Source organism: Xenia sp. Carnegie-2017, unplaced genomic scaffold, assembly GCF_021976095.1.
Source record: "Xenia sp. Carnegie-2017 unplaced genomic scaffold, XeniaSp_v1 HiC_scaffold_20, whole genome shotgun sequence".
In the NCBI taxonomy this organism is placed as follows: Eukaryota; Metazoa; Cnidaria; class Anthozoa; order Malacalcyonacea; family Xeniidae; genus Xenia; species Xenia sp. Carnegie-2017.
In genome coordinates, this window is record NW_025813483.1 from 1361523 (window position 1) to 1386868 (window position 25346).

The following is a 25346-nucleotide window of genomic DNA, read 5'->3' on the forward strand; positions in this document are numbered from 1 at the left end:
TCGTTTTTTCGAGTTTGGAAACGACTTTTTGCAACAGCTTCAAAGAAAGAATCATGTATTCAACAGGTTTAACTTGTTGTGATGTTATAAAATATTGTGAAAATGGATTTGCAAGGCGGAAAGCGAATTCTTAGTATAAATATAATTGCCCATCATAAAACTTTTAATATGGCCATGGGTATATAATTTTATCAACAATAACGTTTCGTCTTTAGCTGAAGACATCTTCATATTACAATACATACATGTAGGAAGTAGTAAATCCTATTCTTAGAAATTTTGTACAATACTTACAATAACGACTGTATGCGTTACGCTTCTTCTCTGAAATAAAAAGGTTATATTACTCACTGTAATACTTTGAAACTTACAAATGAAATATTTTACGTAATACTTACGATAAAGATTGTTTCAGCAAGAAATCTCTTTACACATAGCGCGGGAAAGATCGGCAAAAAGTCATATGACGTATTGATCAAAATTGGTCACGTGTCAAGTCGTATAAACATTCGCCAGCAAGAGCTGGGTGACGCGGGATATGTAAATTGATCAAATCGTGCTGAGATAGCACAACATTTAATAGCATAGTAGGTTTCGTGTGATGTATTTAATATACGATTGTTTTCATTTCATGTTAAATATTATGTTTTAACTTGTTAAAACCCAGTATGATGTACTATTATATAGTAGCAAATACTGACAAATTATATCTGTATACAACACATACAATAAAGAGTCGTTGAAGTTGATGCATCAGGAAATTCTTCTACTTTGTAGACATATTATATTTATATATACTGAACTATACGTATGTTATATATATACAATATAACTTATACAATTTCTATGCTCTGTTTTTTTTCGACAGACATCCTACAAGTTTTACCTTTTAACCATTATGTGTAGAAGGAACAGTTTGTTTTGTCGTTGTCGTCGTTGAAACAGATGATACCGTTGAAGTTTGCCTGTAAAATATTTGCTGAAAGTTTAGAGAAAAATTGATAAACTATTCATGAAATAATAGGTAGTAGCATTTTGATTTTCTTTCTAAAACAAGCCAAAGTTTGAGTTCTTTGTGTTGTATTATTACGAAATAAAAGATTTTTACTGTGTTTGCACGGGCTTATGCAAACCGAGGAGACCTTTAGAAGAACTCGAGAGCAGATCAGTGCAAGCCCGAAACCGAAGGTAGAGTGTTGCACATGCTCAAGAGTTCTCACAAACGTCTCCGAGGTTTGCATAAGCCAGTGCAAACAGAAAATATCTTTTAAAAATATCAATAATGCGAAACAGACAAATTTAAAACAAACGTTTTAATTTTTCCTCTAAAATGTATTCATGATTGATTTGCGAATTCTCTTTGATTGATTTGATTTGTTGAGCTCAGATCGGTTTGCACAAGCTAATGAAAACACAGCTATAGACCAATCAGCGCATGCGCTTGATTGCTTTATGTTCTTGTTTTGACTTTCAATTTTTTCTGTCTATTCTTGCCTTACAAACATTAACACTGAAAAATCGTTTAATATTCTGTATATTGAACAATAAATTACACTCATACAAGATCACGTGTTTACTCACATGAAAAAGATCACGTGTTTACTCACATGAAAAAGATCACGTGTTTACTCACATGAAAAAGATCACGTGTTTAATCACATGAAAAAGATCACGTGTTTACTCACATGAAAAGATCACGTGTTTACTCACATGAAAAATGGAAAGTATTTGAACAAAGAACTCTTGCAAGGATTTTCACCTAACTCTGGAACAGCACCCAGACTATAATTGATCAATTTTCTCAAGTAATTTTCCAATTGTTTTCGACGTGTTTCCACAAAATTGACGTCACGATTTCCAATAATTTTCTTCGCGGGAAACGTGAATTGTGCAACAGGTTTAAACTGCTTGCTTGTCTGTGCATAAAAGGAAAAGGAAGGGATTGTACATTACGGCAAAACAATATGATTAAAAATTAAAATACTGATGTTTATTAAAAACCTTCTTATGTAGGGCATAAAAATCCGAGTATCTTTTGTAAACATTCCATTCATCGTCTTTGATACGGATATAAACCTTGTAAAGTAAACAATGTTAAATTCTTTATTGACGACAATAACTGGACCCCTCAGCAGATAATATACATATATATAGGAAGTTTATATTTGATGACTCTCCGTATAAAACAGTGCTCGATGCCCGAGAGCAGAGCGTAAATATGTTTAGTGGTGTTGAGAAAAAATCACAAAACTACAGTTTCATCCCGACAAGCCTGTTTCGTGATTAAAGGAAAATCCCCTGAAGAGTGAGCAGTCACGAAACAGGCTTGTCAGGATGAATCGGTAGTTTTATGATTTTTTCTCAACACCACTAAACATATACATATGAAAAGTAAAATATTTGAGCAGAAAATTAAAACTACGACATGATCTTTTAAATACGATGACCACAAACACTTTTCTCAAGGGTGATGTATTTATCCCTAGTTATCCCTAACCTAGTCCAGATAACCATCAACATCACATCGGAAGAGTTATTTACGTTTTTAGAGATAAATATATGGAAAAATTATACCTGATAAGAATGGTGAATGTTTGGAGACTTTCCTTGTACAAAAACAGATGGAATCCAAATGTTAATTAAAGGACGAGTATTGACAGACATGAAATTTGGACCAAACTCCGTCAAATATAAACATTCATCATGATTATTGTCCTGAGGAAGCTAGAACATACGAAGATACGTAGTTTTATGTAGAAATATTTAGAAAATGAAAAGAATATTTACTGCTCTTCATGTTCATACCAAACAGTTCATATTGTACATTCAGATCAATATTGTACATCTATTGTACTATAATGAACACACGGGTCTTTACTGAACATACCGGTCCTCTAAGATTGACAAGCTCTTCTTTCAATTTTCTTAGCTGACATTCACGAGCATTCAACATTTTTTGTAGTCTTTCATTGAGTTCAATAAGTTCGCCATGCATATCAGCGACCTTTAAACATGATAAACAACATTTCATCACAACTTACGCCATGACGTCATCACCATGAAATTCCCCAGAGATGAACAAGAAACGCGAAATCAGTCAGAATGGCGAGTTTTTTTAAACATATATCACGATTTCATTTCAGTTATTTATCCTCAGTTTTCATAAGTTAAAATATCTTCTTGTATTAGATATTTCTTAAAGTCATAGTGTGCATCGTATAAAAACATTTTCTATCAGATAAATTTCGGCTCATCTTCATGTAGCACATGATACCTGAAGACCTTTTAAGGCAAATGTTTCGTTTTGTAAAAGTTTTATGGTTTAATGGAAATCTTACTTGGATCAACTTCCGCTCAAAATCTTTGTTTTCTTCCTTTCTACAAGAAAAGGGAACGAAATTCAACGCCGTTGTTTCACTTTTGCTACAAATTTACGGTAAATACCTCACTTCGTCGACGTCAGATTCCGAAGAAAGAATGATAGAAGAAAGTCTTCCATTTTCTGGAACTACACAAAAGATTATCGAATATCTTAGACTTCTACATCTATTTTAAAGATAAACTATCCCTCTAGTAAACCTTCTTCCATAATGTCATTTCTTTTCAACGATTGAACAGCACCTACGTATTTCTTTAGTTGGTGTTTGAGCAAATCATTTTCACTAAAGAGCAAAAACGAACAGGTCAACAGACATCTTTGATTAACGGAAATGCAGAGTTCTCAATGTCCTAACCTTTTAAGCCGTTAAGAGCGACGCAATTTTCTTCATTTTTCGACGACATATCTCTTTTAAATCTTCTAATTGAAGACGAAGAGAAGCTGACTTCATCATCTCTTTTCCAAATGTTGTTGTAACGATCTACAGGAAAGATGATCGAAGGAAAAATCAGGGCAAAATAGTGTATATTCGAATGGAATGTTAATATTAAACGAAGGACGATAATACAACCTGTTACGTTCTTCAACTTCATCTTTTCTTAACATCATCGATACAATCGCCTGTTTTAATTCCTCTTCAACAATAAAACCACGTATTTATTGATATTCATGAAATTATAATTATTCACACATACAAATATTCAGTTCACATGATGAAATTTGACGGATGTCTCCAAACAAGCAAAGCAACTACGATACAAATAGTAAAATCCAATTGCACTAAATATTTCTATATTTAAAACTAACTCTACCTGCTAATAGCCCATTTATAGTTTGAGAACCTGAGGCAAAAGTGCCTCTCCGTTCCGAAAACATTTTTCAAAAGATATAAGAAATAAAAACCATTTAAATACATGAATAGAAAAAACACACAAACCTGAAGTCATTTCTTTGCCTGATGGATATTCCTCTGATGGCTAAAGAACGAAAACATACCAAATATAACGAACTAAATATAACAAAGATATTTACACATGGCTTTCTACCCTCCCTCCCCAAAAAGATAAAAGCATTTCATAATTAACTAACATTCATACAACCATCACCCATGGTTCTGACCAATGACGATCCTGAGTAATCATTAATTTCTATGCTACCATCACGTGTGGCACATATCGCTGCAACAGTTGCTCCAATTGCTAAACTTGCATCATTCTCGACGTCTTCATCAGTGTAAATACTGAAAACAACATAAATTACCACCTCAGTTAAAATGGTGAACTCGTTAGACATTCTTGTCGATAAAATAATGAAGTATCTTCTAACCTTGAAACGGGCGAATCATTTATTGAATGAACTAAATGTCGCGACGTCTCAGGTGCAACAGTAAATCGCTCATTTTCATCTGACATAGCTAGACTCCTAACTCCTTTATCGTCATCGGGGCAAACTACGGGAATTAGAGATACACCGCTGTTCATATCAACAAGAGGCTCACACTTCTTCCTCCGACAAGAGCGATGAGTCAGTGTAATGCCCTGATTGCAAAGATGTTGTCAAAGAATGATTTTTTTTCAAATCATTCGCAGTTTTAAACTCGTCTTTAAGATGCAGAACTTCCTGGCTTTTCTTTGTTAATCGAGCCACTTGTTCATCTGTTTCATTCTCCTTGTTCTCAACGTTGGTTTTCGCCATTGTGGAAGAAAGACTTGAATTCTCAGAATTCGAACAATAAGCCAACTGAGAGTTCTTTGGCATTTCAAGAAAATCGTCAGGCCTTTTAGTGAAAGCATGGTTACCACGAGCATGTACCTGAGAATCAGTATTACGTTGTAATATATCGTATGCCGCTCGGGTGAAACTCGTGGCACTATCGTGAGCAGTCGTTGTTGTGGAAAAACTATCATGAGAACTGACAGTAGAAGTTCCTTTTTCCGTCTCTTTGAATTCAACATTTTCAATTTGAGCAATGTTTGCTTTCTTTTTTTTACGTTTTTTCTTTTCTTTTCCTGAAACACAAAAGAAAGATAAAAGTTAAAAATTAATGACTACGCATTGTTCAAGTATGATAAAGAATAAATGAGGACGCGCGGTTAAGGGATGATAAGGGATGATAAGGGATGAATAAACAACAGGTATAGTTAAGGGATAAATGAAGACATGTAATTATGGGATAATAAAGGTTAAGGAGAACGCATGGTTGGGGGATTACAAGGAATAAATGACATGTGTGGTTAAGGAATGATAAGTTTAGCGATATATGAGATGAGTGGTAGGGATAATTAGGGATAAAAGGGATATTTTTGATCAGGGGAGAAAAATGAAATTCCGATCAAATCTTTATTTTCTTAAAATATTGTATTTAACAAACTTCACCAAGAACTCCTGACGTTGCATACATTGGTGATGGTACAGCCCATATTGATGTTGGACGAGAAACTGCTTGGCTGATATTGCCCGGAATCTAAAAATTAAATTAAATTCAAGTAGTTAAAGAAAAGTACATTCATAGCTTCCACTTTTTTACTATCCATTTCTATTTGCAAAGATTCATTTTCAAACAATATCAATAGCATTCCAGCATACCTGTACAGTAATAGAGTTAAACTCAGCTTTGTCAATGTCAATTGCAAAAAGAATTGAACTTAAGCCTTAAAGAAGAAACATGGAATGATAAAAAATCCATTATAGAAATATAAACAAGTTTATTCTTACCAGCAGCCATCATTGGTAACATACTAGATCGTTCATCATCCAATAATAATGCATCTTGCTCATAATACTGACTGAAATTAAAACAATTACACATCATATAATTATTCTGACATCAACAGCTTACCGTTAAAAGAAAATTGCATTACTATATCGCATTATACATTGGTTATGATAATCATATAGCTTATCAAGCCAAGATTGATCTTTCTTTCTTAAATGTTACTTAAATCAAACTTACAAAAGCAATTGTTTATGCCCAATGAAGCTATGAAGATATTTCTCCAGTGATTGCTCGTTTAAACTAGACCTAAGCCATGCTTGAGCTGTCAAATAAACATCAAAAATAGAAAGAAAAATGTCAGAACAAATTCATGGCATACAAAAAGGTTTTACCCACAAACATTCCTGGAATCATTTAGAAACCAACAACTTGACCAACCTCTACCAACATCTGTCATTACATTATGTAAAGAATTATATGTCTTTATTTCACTAGAGTTAAGATGTTCCTTGATAAATAGCCAGAACACAGATTGACCTTCAGATCTCATTAACACCTGCCTTTAATGAACATAGTAATGATGAAAACAAATTATTTAAGAATGGCTTTTAAATTGACTGAATTGAGAGAGGAATGATGAAGATACCTTAAAGAATTTACTTTTTTGTGGATTTAATGCCAAATTGAAGAACAATGTTCCATTGCTCACAAAGACAAGAGATTCTGTAAGGTGGTTAATAACTGGTCATGATAGGTGGTTAATAACTGGTGGTTAATAACTGGTGGTTAACATTGGTGGTTAACATTGGTGGTTAACATTATGATGGTTATACAAGTCATTTAATTCAATGAAAGCAAGTAAAGTTTTCTTACATTTCTGATAACAGGATCATCAGTCATTGTGACTTTATGGAAAATCCTGTTTTGCAAGGCAAGTGGGACTTCATTCTTAATGTTGACACGATCATAAGCCTTGTCATAATATTCCAGTTCACCACATTTTACCCTATTTAACAAAGCACAGAAATGGAGAGATCATCATAAACACATAAAAACAAGATATTCATTAGTATCTATTCAGAATAGATGTTAAAATTGCTTTCATTTGTTTAGCAAATTCAAAGAAGGTTTTATACAACAGTGAATTCTGATACAACATACAAATCATCTGGATCAAGAACATTTGGTAGACTCAATTTTGATAATCTTGGAAAATCCATTTCTTCAATAACCTTCCACTCTTCCGAACCATCACAGATGCACGTATCCTCTGAGGAGTCTACATATAAGTTAAATATATAGATATAAAATTACAGTATATCCATAAGTGTACCTGTCATGTTTATATATTTATTATGTATCCTCTGAGGAGTCTACATATAAGTTAAATATATAGATATAAAATTACAATATATCCATTAGTGTACCAGTCATGTTACTATATATTTATTGTATCCTGAGGAGTCTACATATAAGTTAAATATATAGATATAAAATTACAGTATATCCATAAGTGTACCTGTCATGTTACTATATATTTATTATGTATCCTCTGAGGAGTCTACATATAAGTTAAATATATAGATATAAAATTACAGTATATCCATAAGTGTACCTGTCATGTTACTATATATTTATTATGTATCCTCTGAGGAGTCTACATATAAGTTAAATATATAGATATAAAATTACAGTATATCCATAAGTGTACCAGTCATGTTACTATATATTTATTCTGAGGAGTCTACATATAAGTTAAATATATAGATATAAAATTACAGTATATCCATAAGTGTACCAGTCTTGTTACTATATATTTATTATGTATCCTCTGAGGTGTTCATGGTTGAGGTACATCCGTTTGTGTACAAAAATATCTTATGCAAGTCGCATAATTACTATAAATTTATAATGTATCCTTTGGAGTTCAAAGTTTACATACATGTAACACACTATCACAATTCTTTTGTTCACTTTCTTCACTGAGGTTGCACCTTAAAACTTACCCTCCCTCCCCTCCCTCAACTAAGTTTATTTAAAACCTGATTTCTTCATTCTTGCCAGTTGTTTCTGTTGGCAAATTGTTTTTGTAATTTACAATGGAGTCTGTTGTCACAAATCTTCAGCAAATTCTGCATCCCAGCTTGCTGACATTGCATTTGATGCTCTTTATCACGTCGATTATTCCTCTAAAAAATAAAAAATTTTATGTTATTGTTGTTCATATGAAAAGGAGTAATTTAGATGAAGAAATTTACAAATATGATAAAGAAGTGATTTTATTTTGAGACTTAAAAGTATAGAAAAGTTTCTATTGTACCTGATTGAATTTGTTCCTATTGCGCATGTAAACAGGCTTTTGTGATCGACTTGTGTCAACAAGATGGAAAGTTGATTCATCTTCTTCGTGATAATATGCATATTGATTACCACCACCAAATTGATTTAAGTATTTATCTATAGAAGTAAAACAATATGATTAAACTGCATGAAAATAGTGAAGTCTAGACAGAATACAAACTTTGGTATCAACCATCTTGATAGGCTGTACTTGACCAATCAGAAACCTACATAAAATGAAAATGTATGTTATAAGACCTATATTTATACAGTCAATACAAGAAATAATATTTTATTCTCTTAAAAGTGTAGAGTGGTTTTTAATGATGACTACATAACAATGTTTTACAATAATAGCTAGTAAAATATGATTATAAATTTCACCACGTGACACAAAAATATAAGAACAACTGAAGGTCAGAGTGGTAGACATTGATAGCAAGGAATTTCTTATGAAACATAAAATATTTTACCTTTCCAAGTTTATCTCCTTTAGAGAATGGATGATAAGGTATTCCTTTAAATGCATCTGAAACAGAGGTAGGAACCCAGCCGTTTGGGTTATCTTCAATGACACGAGGAATAAAATTAATTCGTTCAAACGCCATGTTGAATATTGACTAGTTTGCATGTTTCCATCAGTCAAAGGTAGAAACGTCATCATTGTTTGTTACCGACGACCATACCGACGACCCGATGACAATTAATACCAAGTTGTCGGAAATCATTTTCGGCATTGTTTTACTGAGAAAGCAAACGATTGCCTCAAAGCTGCTTAAATATTGTAATTTCTAACGATAAAATGAAACTTTGTAAGAAGTTGTCCTATTTTTCATCAAATTTCAATGTATCTTGAACAGTGATACTGTCGTCACAGAATAGACAACGTAATCGGTTAAAAAGTCACTGTTTTTTAGAGAATACGGATCCAGTCCATCACATAAGGAAGGCTTCTCTTGGTATCTTGACTTTGCCTTTGGTTGAAGAGATAAAAAGTACTCGGATACTAAATTGCTTCAAAATGTGTTTACGGATTTCAAGTGAAGGGCTAAACAACTAAGATGGCGGCCAATGCTACTATAACTAAGTCAACAGCAACAACGAAAAATTTAGTATCCGAGTACTTTTATCTCTTCAACTAAAGGCAAAGTCAAGATACCAAGAGAAGCTTTTATGTGATGGACTGGATCCATATTCTCTAAAAAAGAGTGACTTTTTAACCGATCATAACAATTTCCCTAACTTGCAGTTTCCTGACATTTCAAATTATTTGGTCGTTCAAGCTTCATTTTATACGAAGAAACAAATGAAAGAATATAAAAGTCTTGAAGCTTACAACTTTTTTGTTTGTGGTTGGGTCCATGAAGTAAAATCAAGACGTGTAATGGACAACAGCAATTGTCTTGTTTTTGCGAGAGTAAGTAATTTTTAGGAATTGCATACTACCCGAAGTCCTCGGGCAGCATTTTTCAAAGCCTCTACTCACTTCCCACCCTTCCAATTTCATATGATATATCTAAACTTAAAGATGGCATTATATTTATAACAAACATTGCTCTAGCCATCAAGTAGCAATAAATATATCAAAAGTTTTAGTTAAACAGATGAAGATGTTTATTAATAAAATAGATGGAGATGTTTCTTCCATGTTGCTCTCAAAGTTTTCAATTTTAGGGACTATTGTTTTACTCCACAGGGACTACAGATTGAGATAAATTAGTTAAAGCACAACATATGACTGCTATCTTATCAATTACTGATTGTACTTTGCCAGGTTTTTTGTACATGTACTCTATCAGAAGAGCACCACTTTGAAGAACTTGGTACTTTCTACGAACCAGTCCTATCACCCTTTCAACATGTATTCTTATATTTGCAATTTTTCAGGTCTCTTCCACTTCATATGGTGATAACTGTGTTTTCCCTTTTGTAAATGCTGGTGTTTTCAATGAAGCACAATAAAGCCCAACACTCTCCTCAATGTTAAAACCTCTATCAGCAAGAACAACATCTCCAGGTAATAAATTGTCCAAAATAGCTTCAGTTAATTGTTTGTCACTCACTCTTCCTCCCCAAGCACTTGAGATGAAGGTCACAACTCCTTGTGTAGCAATTCCGATCAAAAATTTTACAGTATTATGATGTTTATAATTAGACCATGTTTGGGAACGAGCTAATAAATTTGATGGTCGCTCAATGAAAACTTCAAAGCAGTCTAGTACAACAGCAACTTTGCATCCAAAGGACTTTCTAAAATCCATAGGCATAGTTGCCCACAATGTTTCTCTGCTTGGCCACTCCACAAGAAACTGGAGTCTTTGATGCATGATGGTAACAATTTTGTGAAAAATTCTTGATGCTGTGGAGCATGATACTCCAAACCTGTAAGCTAAATCCTGTAGTAGAAGATTTAATTTCAATCTCATCAGAACCAAAAGTATTTGCTCAAACTTTCCCGAAGAAGATCTTGTCGTATGTGTTATAAAGGGTTCACAAAGATTGAAAACTTGTTATAGTACCAGGAAGTTTGGCAGCCCAGTGTAAAACTTGGTCTTGTCATTATCCTTTTCAAAGCTTCTTCTACTGATTAGTGCTTCAAGGGCTTTCTCTTTAAGTGTGCATATTTCCTCGTTGCATCTCTTTATGTCTTCTTCCATTGACTTTAAATAGTTGACTGTTAGGTCTGTTTGGCACTCTACATATTGAACCTGTCTTTCAGTCTGGCATTCAGCATGGTTGATATTTGACTCTATTGAAGCAAAACTATGATTACAAAGTTTTTCGAAAAGCAAATATAAATATACTTTTACTTTGTTGTAAATATAAGTTATTTTCTCCTGGGTGTTCATGTTCTTGATGGACGTTAGACTCCAGTCGAGCCAGCTTTTGTAAATCAAGGAGGGCAACGGCTGCTTCGGAATGGCGTCGTTTAAGGTATCGCTTTTTGTTCCGATCGTTTCTTTTAATGGCACTTTCACGAATAGGTTTTAATTTCTGGTGACCCAATTTAAGTGTAGGAGCCCAATCAACGTCGTGTTCGTCGTAGACATTGCTTGGACGACCTTGGAAACAAAAAAATTATGAATGTAAACAATTATATTCATAGAGTCTATAGACATTTTGCAAGGCGCTTCAGTTCAAACTCTTTCGCAATTGCTTTTAATATTGAATCACAAAGTTCGTCTACGCACCTTTAACAAAATGTTCACCATTTACGCGAGCATGGGGGCTTTCGATACCTTTCGAGGACAATGAAAGGTTTCTGAGCCACTTTTCACGACGTCTTTTTGTTAGTTTTTTTAATGTTTCCCCTTTATGGAGAATTCCTTTCGGTATCCTATAATAGCCTTTATCCTTTTCTCGATTAGCTCGATTAGAGCAAGTAAAAACTGAACAGCAATCCGGCATATTTGAATAAAGAACACATGAAGGGCAATCACGCTTATGATATAATCTATTTACCTGCCCTTCAGCTGGAAATATGAATACGTAATGACAGTGGAAATACGGGAGGTGACGTCTATTGCAAACAAAGAATTCTGTGTCTTTGTTTTACATAACAATAAAGGCCCAAATTATTTGCCCCGTATCCACTCAAGCGACGCAGACATTTGACGCTTAACACTTCAGAACGTTGAAATTATCTGAAAGATTGAATGTTCAAAGCTCCAACCGTCGACCAGCAAAAGGTTTGTAAGACAAAAGATAAAGAATTATCATGTGTGTTTACGATGTATAAATGTGACCTTAAATACAAAATGTTTCTCATATTTAATTAATACATTTTTACTAAATATTAGTCCCACCTTAGTACTATGAAATATACACCATAGATACCCGTAGCAATTCGTAATCCTGTAATTGTGTACCAATCAAACGAAGTTGCAAATACAAACAATTTACTTACGAAAAATAATTACTGCGATCGAAAGGAAGGCCTGTTTATCGTTATGTGTTTGTTTGCCAAGGAATTCAAATTGCTTGCTAGCATGCAATTATATTCATCTTTGGGTCCGGACGGTATATTTATAAAATATGTGTTATTTCATTATACTTGTGATAGTATGAAGTGACATTTATGAATCAGGAGGAAAACTAAGTTTGAAATTGCAAATGGACTCATGCATGCCATCATTGATCTTTTAAATATTTAGTCGGATTTTTTTAAACATTTAGTCGTTTTGTAACGTTGCAATTATCTTTCGTCGAGCTGTTGACGCTAAGGTGATACATGCAAATTCATCGCATTAAATAATACAATACTGAAGATCTCTGATTTCCTATCAACTTGATAACCTTATAAGTACAGCTAGGCAATCAAACCTATGAGCACATGTGTGTAAAAGGAAGCATGCATATGTGACGTCATTCGTGTCACGTGTCCTAAGATATGACTATTACAACTTATTAATTCCTTTTAACACTCTCACTTAATAGTCATATTAACAAAACTAACAAATCTTCATGACACAAAATTAAAACTTATCATTGTTCTTTGACTTCAACTACTCCCAATAGCTTTGTAAAGTTTTGATATTAAACTTTTGAGAGTCTTTTGGTAATTAAATCACCAAACATGTCTTCTGTTTGGCAACACTTGAAAGAAATGATGTTATTTTTGAGGTGTTGTCACACATAGTGATACGACACATCTACATGGGTTGACCAAAAAAAAATGTTCCCGGAATGAAATATGAGTTTTGTTTATAAAATTCATGAATTTAAAAAAAAACTGTTCAGAAATAATCGTAATAAAAACAACATTTCTAGTAAACGACAATACTTAAGCGTTAATTTTCAAAAAAATGTGCATGTGCAGAAATGTCGACGGTCCTGCAACACTGAAATAATTCGTCATGTTTACATATTGCAACAAAAGTCAACACAAACATGAAGCAATTTTTAAAACCAACGCAACGTATACATGAAAATAAAGAAGTTGAATTGTTAAGAGTGACGAACAAGACACCGTCTACAGATATATCAGAATAAAAAAGGCGAAGGGATCATGAAATTCGATATATGCTAAATGCTGGAGTCAGTGTTTGTCATTAGGAAGTTGCAAAGAAGTTTCTACTAAGTTACTGTGAAGTAAAATACTGAGTTCAAAGTTGAGGTTAACTTGAGATTGTAATCACACCTCCTAGTGGTAGAAAAAAACAATAGACCACTGAGAGAAGGAATATCTTTGTTGCTAAAACCTTAAAGTTAGGTACCTATCAAAGATTTCTTTTTAAATCTTATAGTTCCAGATTTTAAATGCAGCATTTAGATAATCTTTGTAGCTTTGCAAATGTCTTTTGTTGCTGCAAAGGCTTATTTATGCAAAGTTTCGTCGTAATAAATAATCAAAAAACTGAAATTTTCTGATTTCCTCATCAATGTGATATTGAACATTGTTACATCATTCACAAATGACTACGCAAATTATTGAAATATATATTCATATGTCTGTTTTGTAACGTAAACTTTATATAAAATATCATGTTTTTTTAATTTTTCTAAAGGTTGTTTGACAGGATACTGCAGTTGGTAAAAGCTGTAGCATACATGCTCTCTGTCATTATTAGTTTTTAGGTTCTTTTGTAATTTTAAGACGATTTTTGTGAAGTTAAATCAATTAAAAATAAGTTTGATTTCGTCATCATGTAAATGCGACTTCAATGGAACCTAATAAGGGTTGTATAATATTTTTATTTGCTTGATTTTTATCTTGTTGATATATACCAAATTTTTGTACAGATGGAATCGTCAGGAATAAGAAATCTGTCTTACATTCAGCAAATAATTAACGTGGTGCAAAAGGAACTTGCTCAGTTCTTTATCAAAGAATGGAACTCTCGTTACGAATCAACTGATGGAGAATGGGATAATACACATACCAGTGGTAACAAATTTTACACTTTAGAATCAGGAAGAAAGTTAGACAAAAAACTCGACAAAAATATCAAGATGGAGACACCAGTAAGTGGGACTGTACGATATTATTTGATGCAATAATTTTTTCAAATTCAATTGGAAAGCATCTTGACAAAAAAACAAAGGATGCTGTTCATGCACTTCGTTGTGAAAGAAACAAGTACGCACATTGGTATGAAAGGGAGTGTTCAGATGATGATTTTGATGATATAGTCAACATCATTGAAAAATCATTTCAAGATTTGAAATTTTCTCTCGATGAAATCAATGAAATAAAAATCATCGAAACTGTTTTAATTCGTTCCAAGTTCTTCCTTCAAAATCTAATCATTTTTTTGTTGAACGCACTGAATTACGAGATAAAATTATAAAAGATCTTGAAAAATTAAGGAATGATAACAATGATAAACTGACATATTTTTACATCACTGGTAATCCTGGCAGTGGTAAATCACAACTTGCAAGACAGGTTTGTGAAAAATATCGTGTGATTGGAAAAATAGAACTTCGTTTGTAATGACTCTCGATGGAAAAAATGAGGAATCTCTTTTAAAGACTTACTGTGAACTTGGATACCGTTTAAACTGTGACAAGAATATGATTAAAAAATTTGAAGATGAAAATTGTTCCATCGCAGACAAAGTGAAGAATTTGAGATCGTTAGTATCCATACGATTAAAATTCTGGCAAAATTGGTTGATCATTGTAGACAACGTGGCACAGCTTAGCAAAATTTCTTCATTACTCCCCCAAGTTGGTGATCCCATGTGGATAAATGGACAAATCTTAGTAACTATCCAGAACACAGATGCCGTACCTCAAGACGATGAGTTTAACAAACATATTTCTATCAGAAGTGGAATGAATGATAAAGAATGTTTTCAACTGTTGAAGCATTACACTATTGAAAATGATGATGATCAATTGTTGAATGAAGTATCGCACGCATTAGATCGTCAACCGCTGGCTTTGGCTGCTGCTGGTTATTATGTCAGTCGTGTAAACAAAACAAACTGCTCATTTACTTGGAAAGAATATTTAAAGAAAATATCTTCAGAAGAACAAGAAAACATGGACGACACTTTTGTTAAATTTAACTCGATATATCCTAGAAGTATGTTACAAGCTTCACTTTTAGCTGTCAGACAAAATGCTGAAGAATCCTCAATATTGGCAAATGTTATTAACTTTTTATCCGTGATATCGTTTGATCCTATACCACGAGACATTATTGTTTTTTATGTTCAAGAAATTGATCCCAAACACTCAAAGGAAGATATATGCCTTTGTTTAAAGGATTGCTCATTGTTCTTGCAATCAGAAAATAATGACATTAGTCTACATCGCATTGTTCACAAAGCAATTATTGTTTATCAATCTGAACATTCAAATGAAAAACATGAATTTGAAACTAACGTTGATCAAATATCTAAAGCACTTTACATGTTTACAGAGAGAGACGACGAAATCAAATTAATGCCACATCTTGAAAAAATTGTTCAATTATTAAAGACCAACAAGACAAAAATCAACATGAACACTTTACAAGTTTTCCAATATTTTGTTCACAAATTAAGACATTTTGGAAAATACGATCTTGCTCTTGAACTATTGGATAAATTTAAATCAGAAGAATCTAGTTATGACAAAGCTTGGTATTTTAATATCCTTGGTCTTTTATACCATGACACTGGGAAGTATAGCAAAGCTAAAAATCATCACGAAAAAGCTCTGGAAATTAAAAAACAATCGTTAGATCCAAATCAAGTTGATGTTGCTACGTCTTTAAACAATCTTGGTAATGTGTTTAATAGAACTGGAAACAACAACAAAGCTATAGAGTATTATGAAAAAGCTCTGGAAATTCAAAAACAATCATTAGGTCCAAATCATGTTGATGTCGCTAGGTATTCAAACAATCTTGGTAGTGTGTATAATGATACTGGAAACTACGACAAAGCTATAGAGCTTTATGAAAAAGCTCTGGAAATTCAAAAACAATCGTTAGGTCCAAATCATGTTGATGTCGCTACGTCTTTAAACAATCTTGGTACTGTGTATTATGATACTGGAAACTACGACATAGCTATAGAGCTTCACGAAAAAGCTCTGGAAATTCGAAAACAATCGTTAGGTCCAAATCATGTTGATGTTGCTGCCTCTTTAAACAATCTTGGTAATGTGTATTATGATACTGGAAACTACGACAAAGCGATAGAGCTTTACGAAAAAGCTCTGGAAATTCGAAAACAATCGTTAGGTCCAAATCATGTTGATGTCGCTAGTTCTTTAAACAATCTTGGTAATGTGTATAATGATACTGGAAACTACGACAAAGCTATAGATTATCACGAAAAAGCTCTGGAAATTCTAAAACAATCGTTAGGTCCAAATCATGTTGATGTCGCTACGTCTTTAAACAATCTTGGTAATGTGTATAATAATACTGGAAACAACAACAAAGCAATAGAGCTTTATGAAAAAGCTCTGGAAATTAAAAAACAATCGTTAGATCCAAATCATGTTGATGTCGCTAAGTCTTTAAACAATCTTGGTAGTGTGTATTATAAAACTGGAAACTACGACAAAGCTATAGAATTTTACGAAAAAGCTGTGGAAATTCAAAAACAATCGTTAGGTCCAAATCATGTTGATGTCGCTGCGTCGTTAAACAATCTTGGTAGTGTGTATTATAAAACTGGAAACTACGACAAAGCTATAGAGTTTCATGAAAAAGCTCTGGAAATTAGAAAACAATCGTTAGGTACAAATCATGTTTATGTCGCTAGGTCTTTAAACAATCTTGGTTTATTGTTTAAAAAAACTGAAAACTACGACAAAGCTATAGAGCTTTATGAAAAAGCTCTGGAAATTGAAAAACAATCGTTAGGTCCAAATCATGTTGATGTCGCTACGTCTTTAAACAATCTTGGTACTGTGTATAGTGATACTGGAAACTACGACAAAGCTATAGAGTTTAATGAAAAAGCTCTGGAAATTCAAAACAATCGTTAGGTCCAAATCATGTTGATGTCGCTACGTCTTTAAACAATCTTGGTATGTGTTACATGAAACTGGAAACTACGACAAAGCTATAGAGTTTCATGAAAAGCTCTGGAAATTCGAAAACAATCGTTAGGTCCAAATCATGTTGATGTCGCTACGTCTTTAAACAATCTTGGTAATGTGTTTTATAAAACTGGAAACTACGACAAAGCTATAGAGTTTACGAAAAGCTCTGGAAATTCAAAACAATCGTTAGGTCCAAATCATGTTGATGTCGCTACGTCTTTAAACAATCTTGGTATTGTGTTTCAAAAAACTGGAAACTACAACAAAGCTATAGAGCTTCACGAAAAAGCTCTGGAAATTCGAAAACAATCGTTAGGTCCAAATCATGTTGATGTTGCTCAATCTTTGAACAATCTTGGTAATGTGTATTACAAAACTGGAAACTACGACAAAGCTATAGAGTTTTACGAAAAAGCTCTGGAAATTCGAAAACAATCGTTAGGTCCAAATCATGTTGATGTTGCTGCGTCTTTAAACAATCTTGGTAATGTGTATAATGATACTGGAAACTACGACAAAGCTATAGAGTTTCATGAAAAAGCTCTGGAAATTCGAAAACAATCGTTAGGTCCAAATCATGTTGATGTTGCTGCGTCTTTAAACAATCTTGGTAATGTGTATAATGATACTGGAAACTACGACAAAGCTATAGAGTTTCATGAAAAAGCTCTGGAAATTCAAAAACAATCGTTAGGTCCAAATCATGTTGATGTCGCTAATTCTTTAAACAATCTTGGTAATGTGTTTAATAAAACTGGAAACTACGACAAAGCTATAGAGTTTCATGAAAAAGCTCTGGAAATTCAAAAACAATCGTTAGGTCCAAATCATGTTGATGTCGCTACGTCTTTAAACAATCTTGGTAATGTGTTTATTGATACTGGAAACCACGACAAAGCTATAGAGTTTCATGAAAAAGCTCTGGAAATTCGAAAACAATCGTTAGGTACAAATCATGTTGATGTCGCTACGTCTTTAAACAATCTTGGTAGTGTGTTTAAAAACTGGAAACTACGATAAAGCTATAGAGCTTTATGAAAAAGCTCTGGAAATTCGAAAACAATCGTTAGGTCCAAATCATGTTGATGTCGCTAGGTCTTTAAACAATCTTGGTTTATTGTTATAAAAACTGAAAACTACGACAAAGCTATAGAGTATTATGAAAAAGCTCTGGAAATTCGAAAACAATCGTTAGGTCCAAATCATGTTGATGTCGCTTCGTCTTTATACAATCTTGGTAATGTGTATAGTGATACTGGAAACTACGACAAAGCGATAGAGTTTCATAAAAAAGCTCTGGAAATTCGAAAACAATCGTTAGGGACTAGTCAGATTAATGTCGTTAAGTCTTTTAAAAAATCTAGGTGTGTTGTATTATGAAACTCGAGAATATGACAAAGCTTTACAGTTACACTTTGGTAGCTACGTGTTTCAAAGAAATTGTGCCTTCTAAATTATGTTAAGCCTATTTTTAACACATAGACCGTAGGAGCAAGGCTTCCACCTGCCAAGTCAACTCCTCCCCTCAGAAGGTATTTTTGGTACTGAAAAAACGTTTCAGTTTGCATTTTGTGAGGTAAAATGAACCTAAAGATGTAATGGTCCTTGTCTATGTATAGTTTCACTGATATCTAGTCAATAAACTTACTCTACAGCCAGGAATCATCCTAAGTAAAACTTAGACCTGCCCATGCCCTGAATCTGACATTCTTTAGACTTTATTTCTAAAGTAATTTGCTTTTATGTCATAACCAAGTAGTAATTTTTATTGTATGATTTACAAACATACTAAAGTATATTGGGATGACAGATTTTGTTAAATAAATACTATCCTGTTAGTTGTTCATATTCTTTGATACATTCAGTAATTTTTTACCCAGTTCCATAAGCCTATGACCATATTCCAGGTTCCTATAATTTCCAAGGGGTACACCTTTCATACCATACATACCACCCCACCATGCTGCAGCCAATATTCCTGTACTGTCACCATCTCCACCATGAAACATAGAACAAGAACACAATTGAAACCAGGAATCTTTTGCCATCATCAAAGCATCGTAAGCAATCATTGGTGCATCATGACCACTGGATCCACCCCAACCTGCATAACTGACAGATTTATAAAAAGCATCACGTTCAGGTATGTTATATGTCACTGGAAACTTTGGTTCGCTGGTTCCATTCATTAATTCTCTTAGTTCAAGTTATGACTCCCAACTATTTTTAAGGTAGCCCCAAGATTTCTTGTTTTCTTCTACATCACGACCAACCTTCTCAATGTATTCCCAAACTTTGGGTAAAACACTTAAAAGTCCTGCTCCCCATTTTTTTGGAGCCATCTCTGTATAGCATAGGCCGTAAATAAAGCTGCAGTAACAGCGCCAAGATAACCTATAATTAAAATCATTATCTTTAAACATTGCTAATTTCTGGTCACTTACATTATGATGACCATATTAACATAATAACAGCATTTTGATATGGATCATGGATTGAATGGTTGTAGTAGTGAAGATATTAAAGCAAAACAGCAATGGCAATTCATACAGCTTTTGAAAGACAGAAATTTGGAAATGTGGAAAAGCGATAAAAGGGATGGATCAAAGATATGGTCATTTAAAGTGAGCAATGTTAGAAGGATGGAGGCATTTGAGATGTGGTTCTAGAAAATGATGGATTGCATAGACTTATGCAAACCTAAGGTCAACCTTCTTTTATTTCATTTATAAATTGATATTAGATAAAAGGATATGAAACATTCATGGTAATGGCTTGTTTAAGTAATGGAAGGAAGAGTTGAAGATAAAACATCTAAGAAAAGCAAAAGGATTGAAAAGCTAAATTACTATAAAGGTTTGTTAAAATGAAAAGCAGTGCAGATAACAGGAAAACCTAGCAAACTTTAGACAAACAACACTTGTTGATAGACAAAACACTAGACATTAGTGACTTGATAATTGATACATGATCTGAAATTGTTGCTTTATTATGAAAGGTGAATACCTGTGGGGTGATTATGAGTCATCCTTCCACTTTCAACAGCAATTTCAATTAACATTTCAATTTGATCTTCACAAGGAAACATCAAACCTATACACATGGATCTCATAGCTGCACCACATCCGCCACCTCGTTCATTAAATGGTATAATGTAACCTTTTTCCTCAAGAGGTTGTAACATGAAACATGACTTTGTTGTGGTCTGCCCAGGAGCTCTTTCCCACATATCCTCAGCACATGTCTTCTTGTACTTTGTAGCCATAATGCTCAATAACTCTTCCGTTGTTGTCCATTTAGAAACCAACGCTTCTGCTGTGGCAATGTGTAGTACAGTGTCGTCACTAACCCTCCATCCTTTAGTGTCAATTTTATTAAGTCCTCCGAGTTTTTCTAGTTCTTCATGAATTTGAGTACCACTGTAACAGAATTCCCACAAACCATTCTTATAACCTAGAGCATCTCCCACTCCACTGAGGACCATAACTGCTTCTTATTTCTCGGATAATTGGACCGTATTTTCAAGAGCCATTTTTAATATGTATACTTCACCGTAGTTTAATGAATTTTTTGAAACACGGGGAAAGTACTAAGCTTCCCTCAACTTAGTCAACTAAAACATAAAATCTTTTCTTTGCTTTGTTTCAATATTGTTTCATACTGTTTAGATTTAGACGAGAGCGTTGGGAGACTGGGACTGTTATTTTGTAATCCTTAATCTTTACCCCATTCCATGATCTTCAATCTGATTAACATGTTGCTTCTTGCAAAGATTCTTTAAAATTTAAAAGTTCCTTCCTTGTATCATGGATTATCCGACACGGATTTAATCCCAACTTGACAATTTTTTTGCACATACAACAATTTGTACAAACTTGACAAAATTTCAGCTCTTGGCAAATCCTCAGGTTTTATAATTTTATGGCACATCCCATTGTTATAAATATGTCACTAAAATTTAATTTTGTTACTGCATTAAGATTATTTCTCCCTTCACCTATAATATACACAACAAAATCACAACAGAACATTGAATTGTGCATCAAAATTTATTGATTGATTTACAATGTCTCGTAAGAATTATATATTCCACATGACAGCTTTCACATGAAGAGAGACCTAAATGAACATAAAAATTAAACTTAAAATCATAAATAACTGGACAGAGGGTTACCCTCTCTGTATGAGTGATAATGAAGAGAGAAAGAATCTGACAAAATATGGCCTAATTTGGGCATGCAAGGGGGGGTGGGGTTGGAGGAGTTACACATATTAACCTAAGAAAATGAAGACACAGGATTGTTTAATGTACCAATAGATATGAGAATGTGGACGGCTCAATATTCACGCTGTGATTGACAGAAGTTTCTCACCCCAGTCCTAATCCTCATCTTCATCTTCACCACCAGATCCACCTTGACCTCCTTTTTTTCATGTTCTTACGTTTTACACGACCAGTTTGACCTCCACCATATGGTGATTTAGAACTAAAATCAATGTGTTTCTGCGAATCCAAACGTACTATATAGGAAAGCACGTTTACTAACTGTTTACGAACCCTGAAATCAAAGAATTGACAATTGAAATGGGACTAGCCTTTCGCCAACATGATCAAAAGAGTTCCAGCAATTAAAATGCTTTTTAACTCATCAAAACTTCAATTCAACCTTATATGACGCTGGAAAATAAGAACTCTAGCATGATGGATAGATTTTGCCAGACCCAATTTGAAAACTTGAGTTTGAAGACGTCGCTCCAAGAAGTCTTCAATACGAAGGCCTAAAACATAATCGAGCTTCATGCGGCTTTCATCCAAAACCCCGATACGTACAAGACGACGTAGCAATGCGTTGCCTTCGAACAAACGACGCGGGTCTTTTTCGTCTAGAGTCAGCAACTCTCGAGCAGCTTTGCGAATCTTAGCCAAAGTGTATTTAACACGCCATACTTCGCGCTTATTTCTTAACTCAGACTACCCCGTTATCTTCAATTCTTGATCCAAGCGTTCTTTCTCAAAAGGATGACGAGGAGTCGTGAAAGTCTTCGAACAAACTGGTTTAGGCATCTTGACCACTTCAAGATGGCGTCGAAAAAAGAAAGAAGGAAGAAAAAGAGACGTGCTAATACCAGCGTGCACCGCGGGCACGCGATTGATTATTGGGAAATTTTACTGAAGAAATGTAAAATAAGAAAACGAAAGCGCTCTAAAATGAGTTAACAAAATGGCGACTTTCGTTGGAGCGATGAAAGTGCATTTGAAATTACCATCGAGATATTTGCTAACAACGTCATTTTTCAGAGCAACTAAGCACATATCGATTTGTAATTGTAAAAGGTAAATTATTGGGGTGCTATATGTCCTTAAATGCAGATTTTATTTGTGTAGGCAAGATGTCGACAAGTTGCAATTGTGCAATTGTTGTACTGCTTATGCCAATTTTTTGAATTCTTGTGGATCTTTTGGACTCGCTAGATTACCAGACTCAATATTCAACTAATTTTTCTTTTTCAGAACTGTTTCTCCACTCCTGCATCTACACATTTATCCTAAAAAGCATTACTCTTCATCATCAAGTGAAGAAATTTCAAAAGATGAACCAATAGCATTTTCAAAGTCTGCTGCGACAAATCATACAGTAAATGACACTTTATACTATGATAGTTGTCGACGAAGCTCCTTTACAGGACTGGTGATAACATTTGGCATGCTTTTTTGCATTATATATTTTGGATTTTTACGCCAGGAAGGTGAAACTGAACAGAAAATTTTTAATAAGATTCTTGAACTACAGAAATCAAATGCATCTGAAGAATCAGAGAATGATCCTGTTGAAAATAATACTTAGGAATTGTTCTAAATGTGGTTACGTGTGGATAATAAATGATACAGATGGACTTGAACTTGCTTAAACTTTTTACAAAATGTACCTATACATAACAATATTTTTAAAAAATCCAACAATGTTGTTTTTCAAGGAATTTTCATAATTCCGATATTGAATAACAATAATTGTAAAGTGGAACCATATCCATTCATGGACACTTTTATCACCTCGTAATCAAGACTATTTTAGAAAATGCAGATGTAAATTTCTTTAAATATATTTATTTGCATTTCAATAAAAAATAGCCTTACAGTGGAATATACTGAACACCAGGATTTGTTGTGGCTATTGCCCAAATTATATTAGAGATTTGACCTGTTAACAGGCCTAACTAAATAAAAGGTTTATTATTATTACACTTACGGTTTTCGACAAATCCTTGGCAGTTCGACGACAGACTACGATGAATGACAAATCTCATGCCAATTGTGAAGATGAAACGATCGGATGTTGAGCAAGGAGATTTGATAGCGGCGTGGTTTTCTCCATCATTGCGATTGATTGACCAGTCTTGATCTCAGCAGGAAAACTCCCAGGAAAATGTTTTAGAAAAGGCCATAATATTGACATTTCCATGAAAACAGGCGTTAGGCTGATGGATGCATTTCTCCAGAAGAGTGTTTAGCGTTTGCATTTTTTGTAAAGATGGTCTTTAGGGCATTAGAAGTCACGTATTTTTCAATTTCATCAAAGTATATCGTTCATTCTTGATCATTGTTCAGAAGAGTTCATTAAAGTATATTGTCCATTGTTGATCATTGTTCAGAGGTCTTCGTTAAAGTAAATTGTTCATTCTTGAGTATTCTTTATAGGACTTCATTAAAGTACACAGCCCATTCTTGATCATCGTTCAGAGATCTTCATTAAAGTATATTATATTGTTCATTCTTGAGCATTCTTCAGAGGACTTCATTAAAGTATGCTGTTCATTCTTGATCATTGTTCAGAGGTCTTCATTAAAGTACGTCTATTGTCCATTCTTGATCAGGTTTCTACATAGGACAATTGAAACCAATGTCAGTTCACACTACTATACTTCCATAAATGAAAAACATTGATAACATACTTACATTGAACATTTTATTCACTAGTAATGTAGTTCAAGGGAAGAAGAATTTCAACCAAATTACAGAATTGTATTTTGTTCTTATGTTTAGATGAGCGTCGTGGAACTGGTCGACAACAGCCACAATTCTCTTCAACCGCTGTGAACAATAACCACTTTCTTTAATTGTAGAGTCTACGATCATGGTAAATACACCAACATTTGTTCGTTGTTTCTCAATCTCATTTGATGACTAATTGTCGTTTAAGAGAAGAATGTCCATGTCTAAAATCAAGCATAGAGGAAACAAAAGTTACTAAGACGGAAACTTTATGGAAAGGCCACACTGCACTTTGCATTAATGAACATCACATGCAGTGTCCCAATTCAATGTTTACTCAATGCAAAAGAACTTGAAACAACACATTTACCTGAACATTTTTTCAAAGCACTCCAAGAGATATTTCACCGTGGAATAATTTCGACTTCGGCTAACTATTCTTCGTGCAACTACAGACTTTCACGTTCAAATGGCACGTTCTTAGTCTTAGACTATGGCCCAAGTTTCACGAACGTGTTGTATTCTGATTGGTCAGTGACTAGGCGTGTTGTAAACTTTTGTGTTCTGATTGGTCATTTACCAGGTGCGTCGTCAATTGTACATTGTGAAATTTAGAATTTGCATGATTCATCACTTAGAATTAATCCCCATAGAGCGGTAAATGCAATTTAATACAATATAAATAAAAACGTATACTTCAGCTACAGCAAATAGCAAATCCCAAACATTTAAGTCTCCTTGGGGAACAACTACAGCTGAATCGTGCAAATTCTAAAGGTCGACTGATGTCAAAAATGATTTGATAAACCCTCTAGATTGTTATCTTCATCTCATTTTCTTATTGTATTTATTAGCATTAAAATTTGATCTCTTTTAATTAGCATTCCACATAAAAACGACGTTTGGCAATTAAACTACTGTAAAATTTC

At 33.7% G+C, this 25346-nt stretch overlaps 4 protein-coding genes, 3 long non-coding RNA genes and 2 pseudogenes across 14 annotated transcripts in view; 1 reads left to right on the forward strand and 8 right to left on the reverse strand.

Moving 5' to 3' along the window:
• Positions 1–745: 745 nt before the first annotated feature.
• LOC124440974 (sorting nexin-29-like) lies at positions 746–3658 on the reverse strand. 2 transcript variants are annotated; one of them, XM_046991399.1, is made up of 8 exons: positions 3580–3658; positions 3445–3508; positions 3339–3378; positions 2888–3004; positions 2575–2724; positions 2002–2076; positions 1711–1916; positions 746–965 (listed from the first exon to the last, which is right to left on the reverse strand). In XM_046991399.1, exons 1-8 carry the CDS (start codon positions 3587–3589, stop codon positions 890–892), a joined length of 738 nt encoding a protein of 245 aa, XP_046847355.1. In that variant the 5' UTR covers positions 3590–3658; the 3' UTR covers positions 746–889. The 2 variants fall into 2 exon arrangements, with proteins under 2 accessions (XP_046847355.1, XP_046847356.1); XM_046991400.1 differs by lacking the exon at positions 2002–2076.
• Positions 3659–3814: 156 nt separating this feature from the next.
• On the reverse strand, positions 3815–4880 carry LOC124440982. 4 transcript variants are annotated; one of them, XM_046991412.1, is made up of 5 exons: positions 4706–4880; positions 4469–4619; positions 4317–4356; positions 3951–4014; positions 3815–3860 (listed from the first exon to the last, which is right to left on the reverse strand). In XM_046991412.1, exons 1-5 carry the CDS (start codon positions 4858–4860, stop codon positions 3830–3832), a joined length of 441 nt encoding a protein of 146 aa, XP_046847368.1. In that variant the 5' UTR covers positions 4861–4880; the 3' UTR covers positions 3815–3829. The 4 variants fall into 4 exon arrangements, with proteins under 4 accessions (XP_046847368.1, XP_046847370.1, XP_046847371.1 ...); XM_046991414.1 differs by having other exon boundaries at positions 3822–3860; positions 4486–4619; XM_046991415.1 differs by having other exon boundaries at positions 3837–4011; positions 4486–4619.
• LOC124443431 (sorting nexin-29-like) lies at positions 4874–7334 on the reverse strand. Its single transcript, XM_046993924.1, has 8 exons — positions 7257–7334; positions 6969–7101; positions 6534–6655; positions 6333–6417; positions 6095–6165; positions 5966–6030; positions 5751–5843; positions 4874–5191 (listed from the first exon to the last, which is right to left on the reverse strand). Exons 2-8 carry the CDS (start codon positions 6986–6988, stop codon positions 4874–4876), a joined length of 774 nt encoding a protein of 257 aa, XP_046849880.1. The 5' UTR covers positions 6989–7101; positions 7257–7334.
• A 22-nt stretch (positions 7335–7356) lies between these two features.
• On the reverse strand, positions 7357–9044 carry LOC124440989. 3 transcript variants are annotated; one of them, XR_006946840.1, is made up of 5 exons: positions 8909–9044; positions 8617–8662; positions 8416–8552; positions 8138–8284; positions 7357–7374 (listed from the first exon to the last, which is right to left on the reverse strand). It is a non-coding gene; the product is annotated as an uncharacterized LOC124440989 (long non-coding RNA). The 3 variants fall into 3 exon arrangements; XR_006946838.1 differs by lacking the exon at positions 7357–7374 and adding an exon at positions 7737–7752; XR_006946839.1 differs by lacking the exon at positions 7357–7374 and adding an exon at positions 7830–7839.
• A 908-nt stretch (positions 9045–9952) lies between these two features.
• LOC124440976 overlaps positions 9953–25346 on the reverse strand; it is a 34783-nt gene continuing 19389 nt past the window's right edge. Inside the window, exons 1-3 of one of the 2 annotated variants that reach the window (XM_046991404.1) lie at positions 11627–11958; positions 11246–11497; positions 9953–11184 (exon numbers count right to left, since the gene is read on the reverse strand). In XM_046991404.1, the coding sequence (XP_046847360.1) occupies positions 10946–11184; positions 11246–11497; positions 11627–11843 (708 nt within the window). In that variant the 5' untranslated portion in view covers positions 11844–11958 and the 3' untranslated portion in view covers positions 9953–10945. Of the gene's footprint in view, positions 11185–11245; positions 11498–11626; positions 11959–25346 lie in introns of those variants that run through there. The other variant, XM_046991405.1, reaches the window with a different exon arrangement.
• On the forward strand, positions 11970–14380 carry LOC124440991. The gene is made up of 2 exons (XR_006946842.1): positions 11970–12124; positions 14178–14380. It is a non-coding gene; the product is annotated as an uncharacterized LOC124440991 (long non-coding RNA).
• On the reverse strand, positions 19174–21264 carry LOC124440972 (annotated as a pseudogene).
• Positions 21457–22544, reverse strand: LOC124440980 (annotated as a pseudogene).
• Positions 21457–24021, reverse strand: LOC124440996. The gene is made up of 2 exons (XR_006946848.1): positions 23675–24021; positions 21457–21545 (listed from the first exon to the last, which is right to left on the reverse strand). It is a non-coding gene; the product is annotated as an uncharacterized LOC124440996 (long non-coding RNA).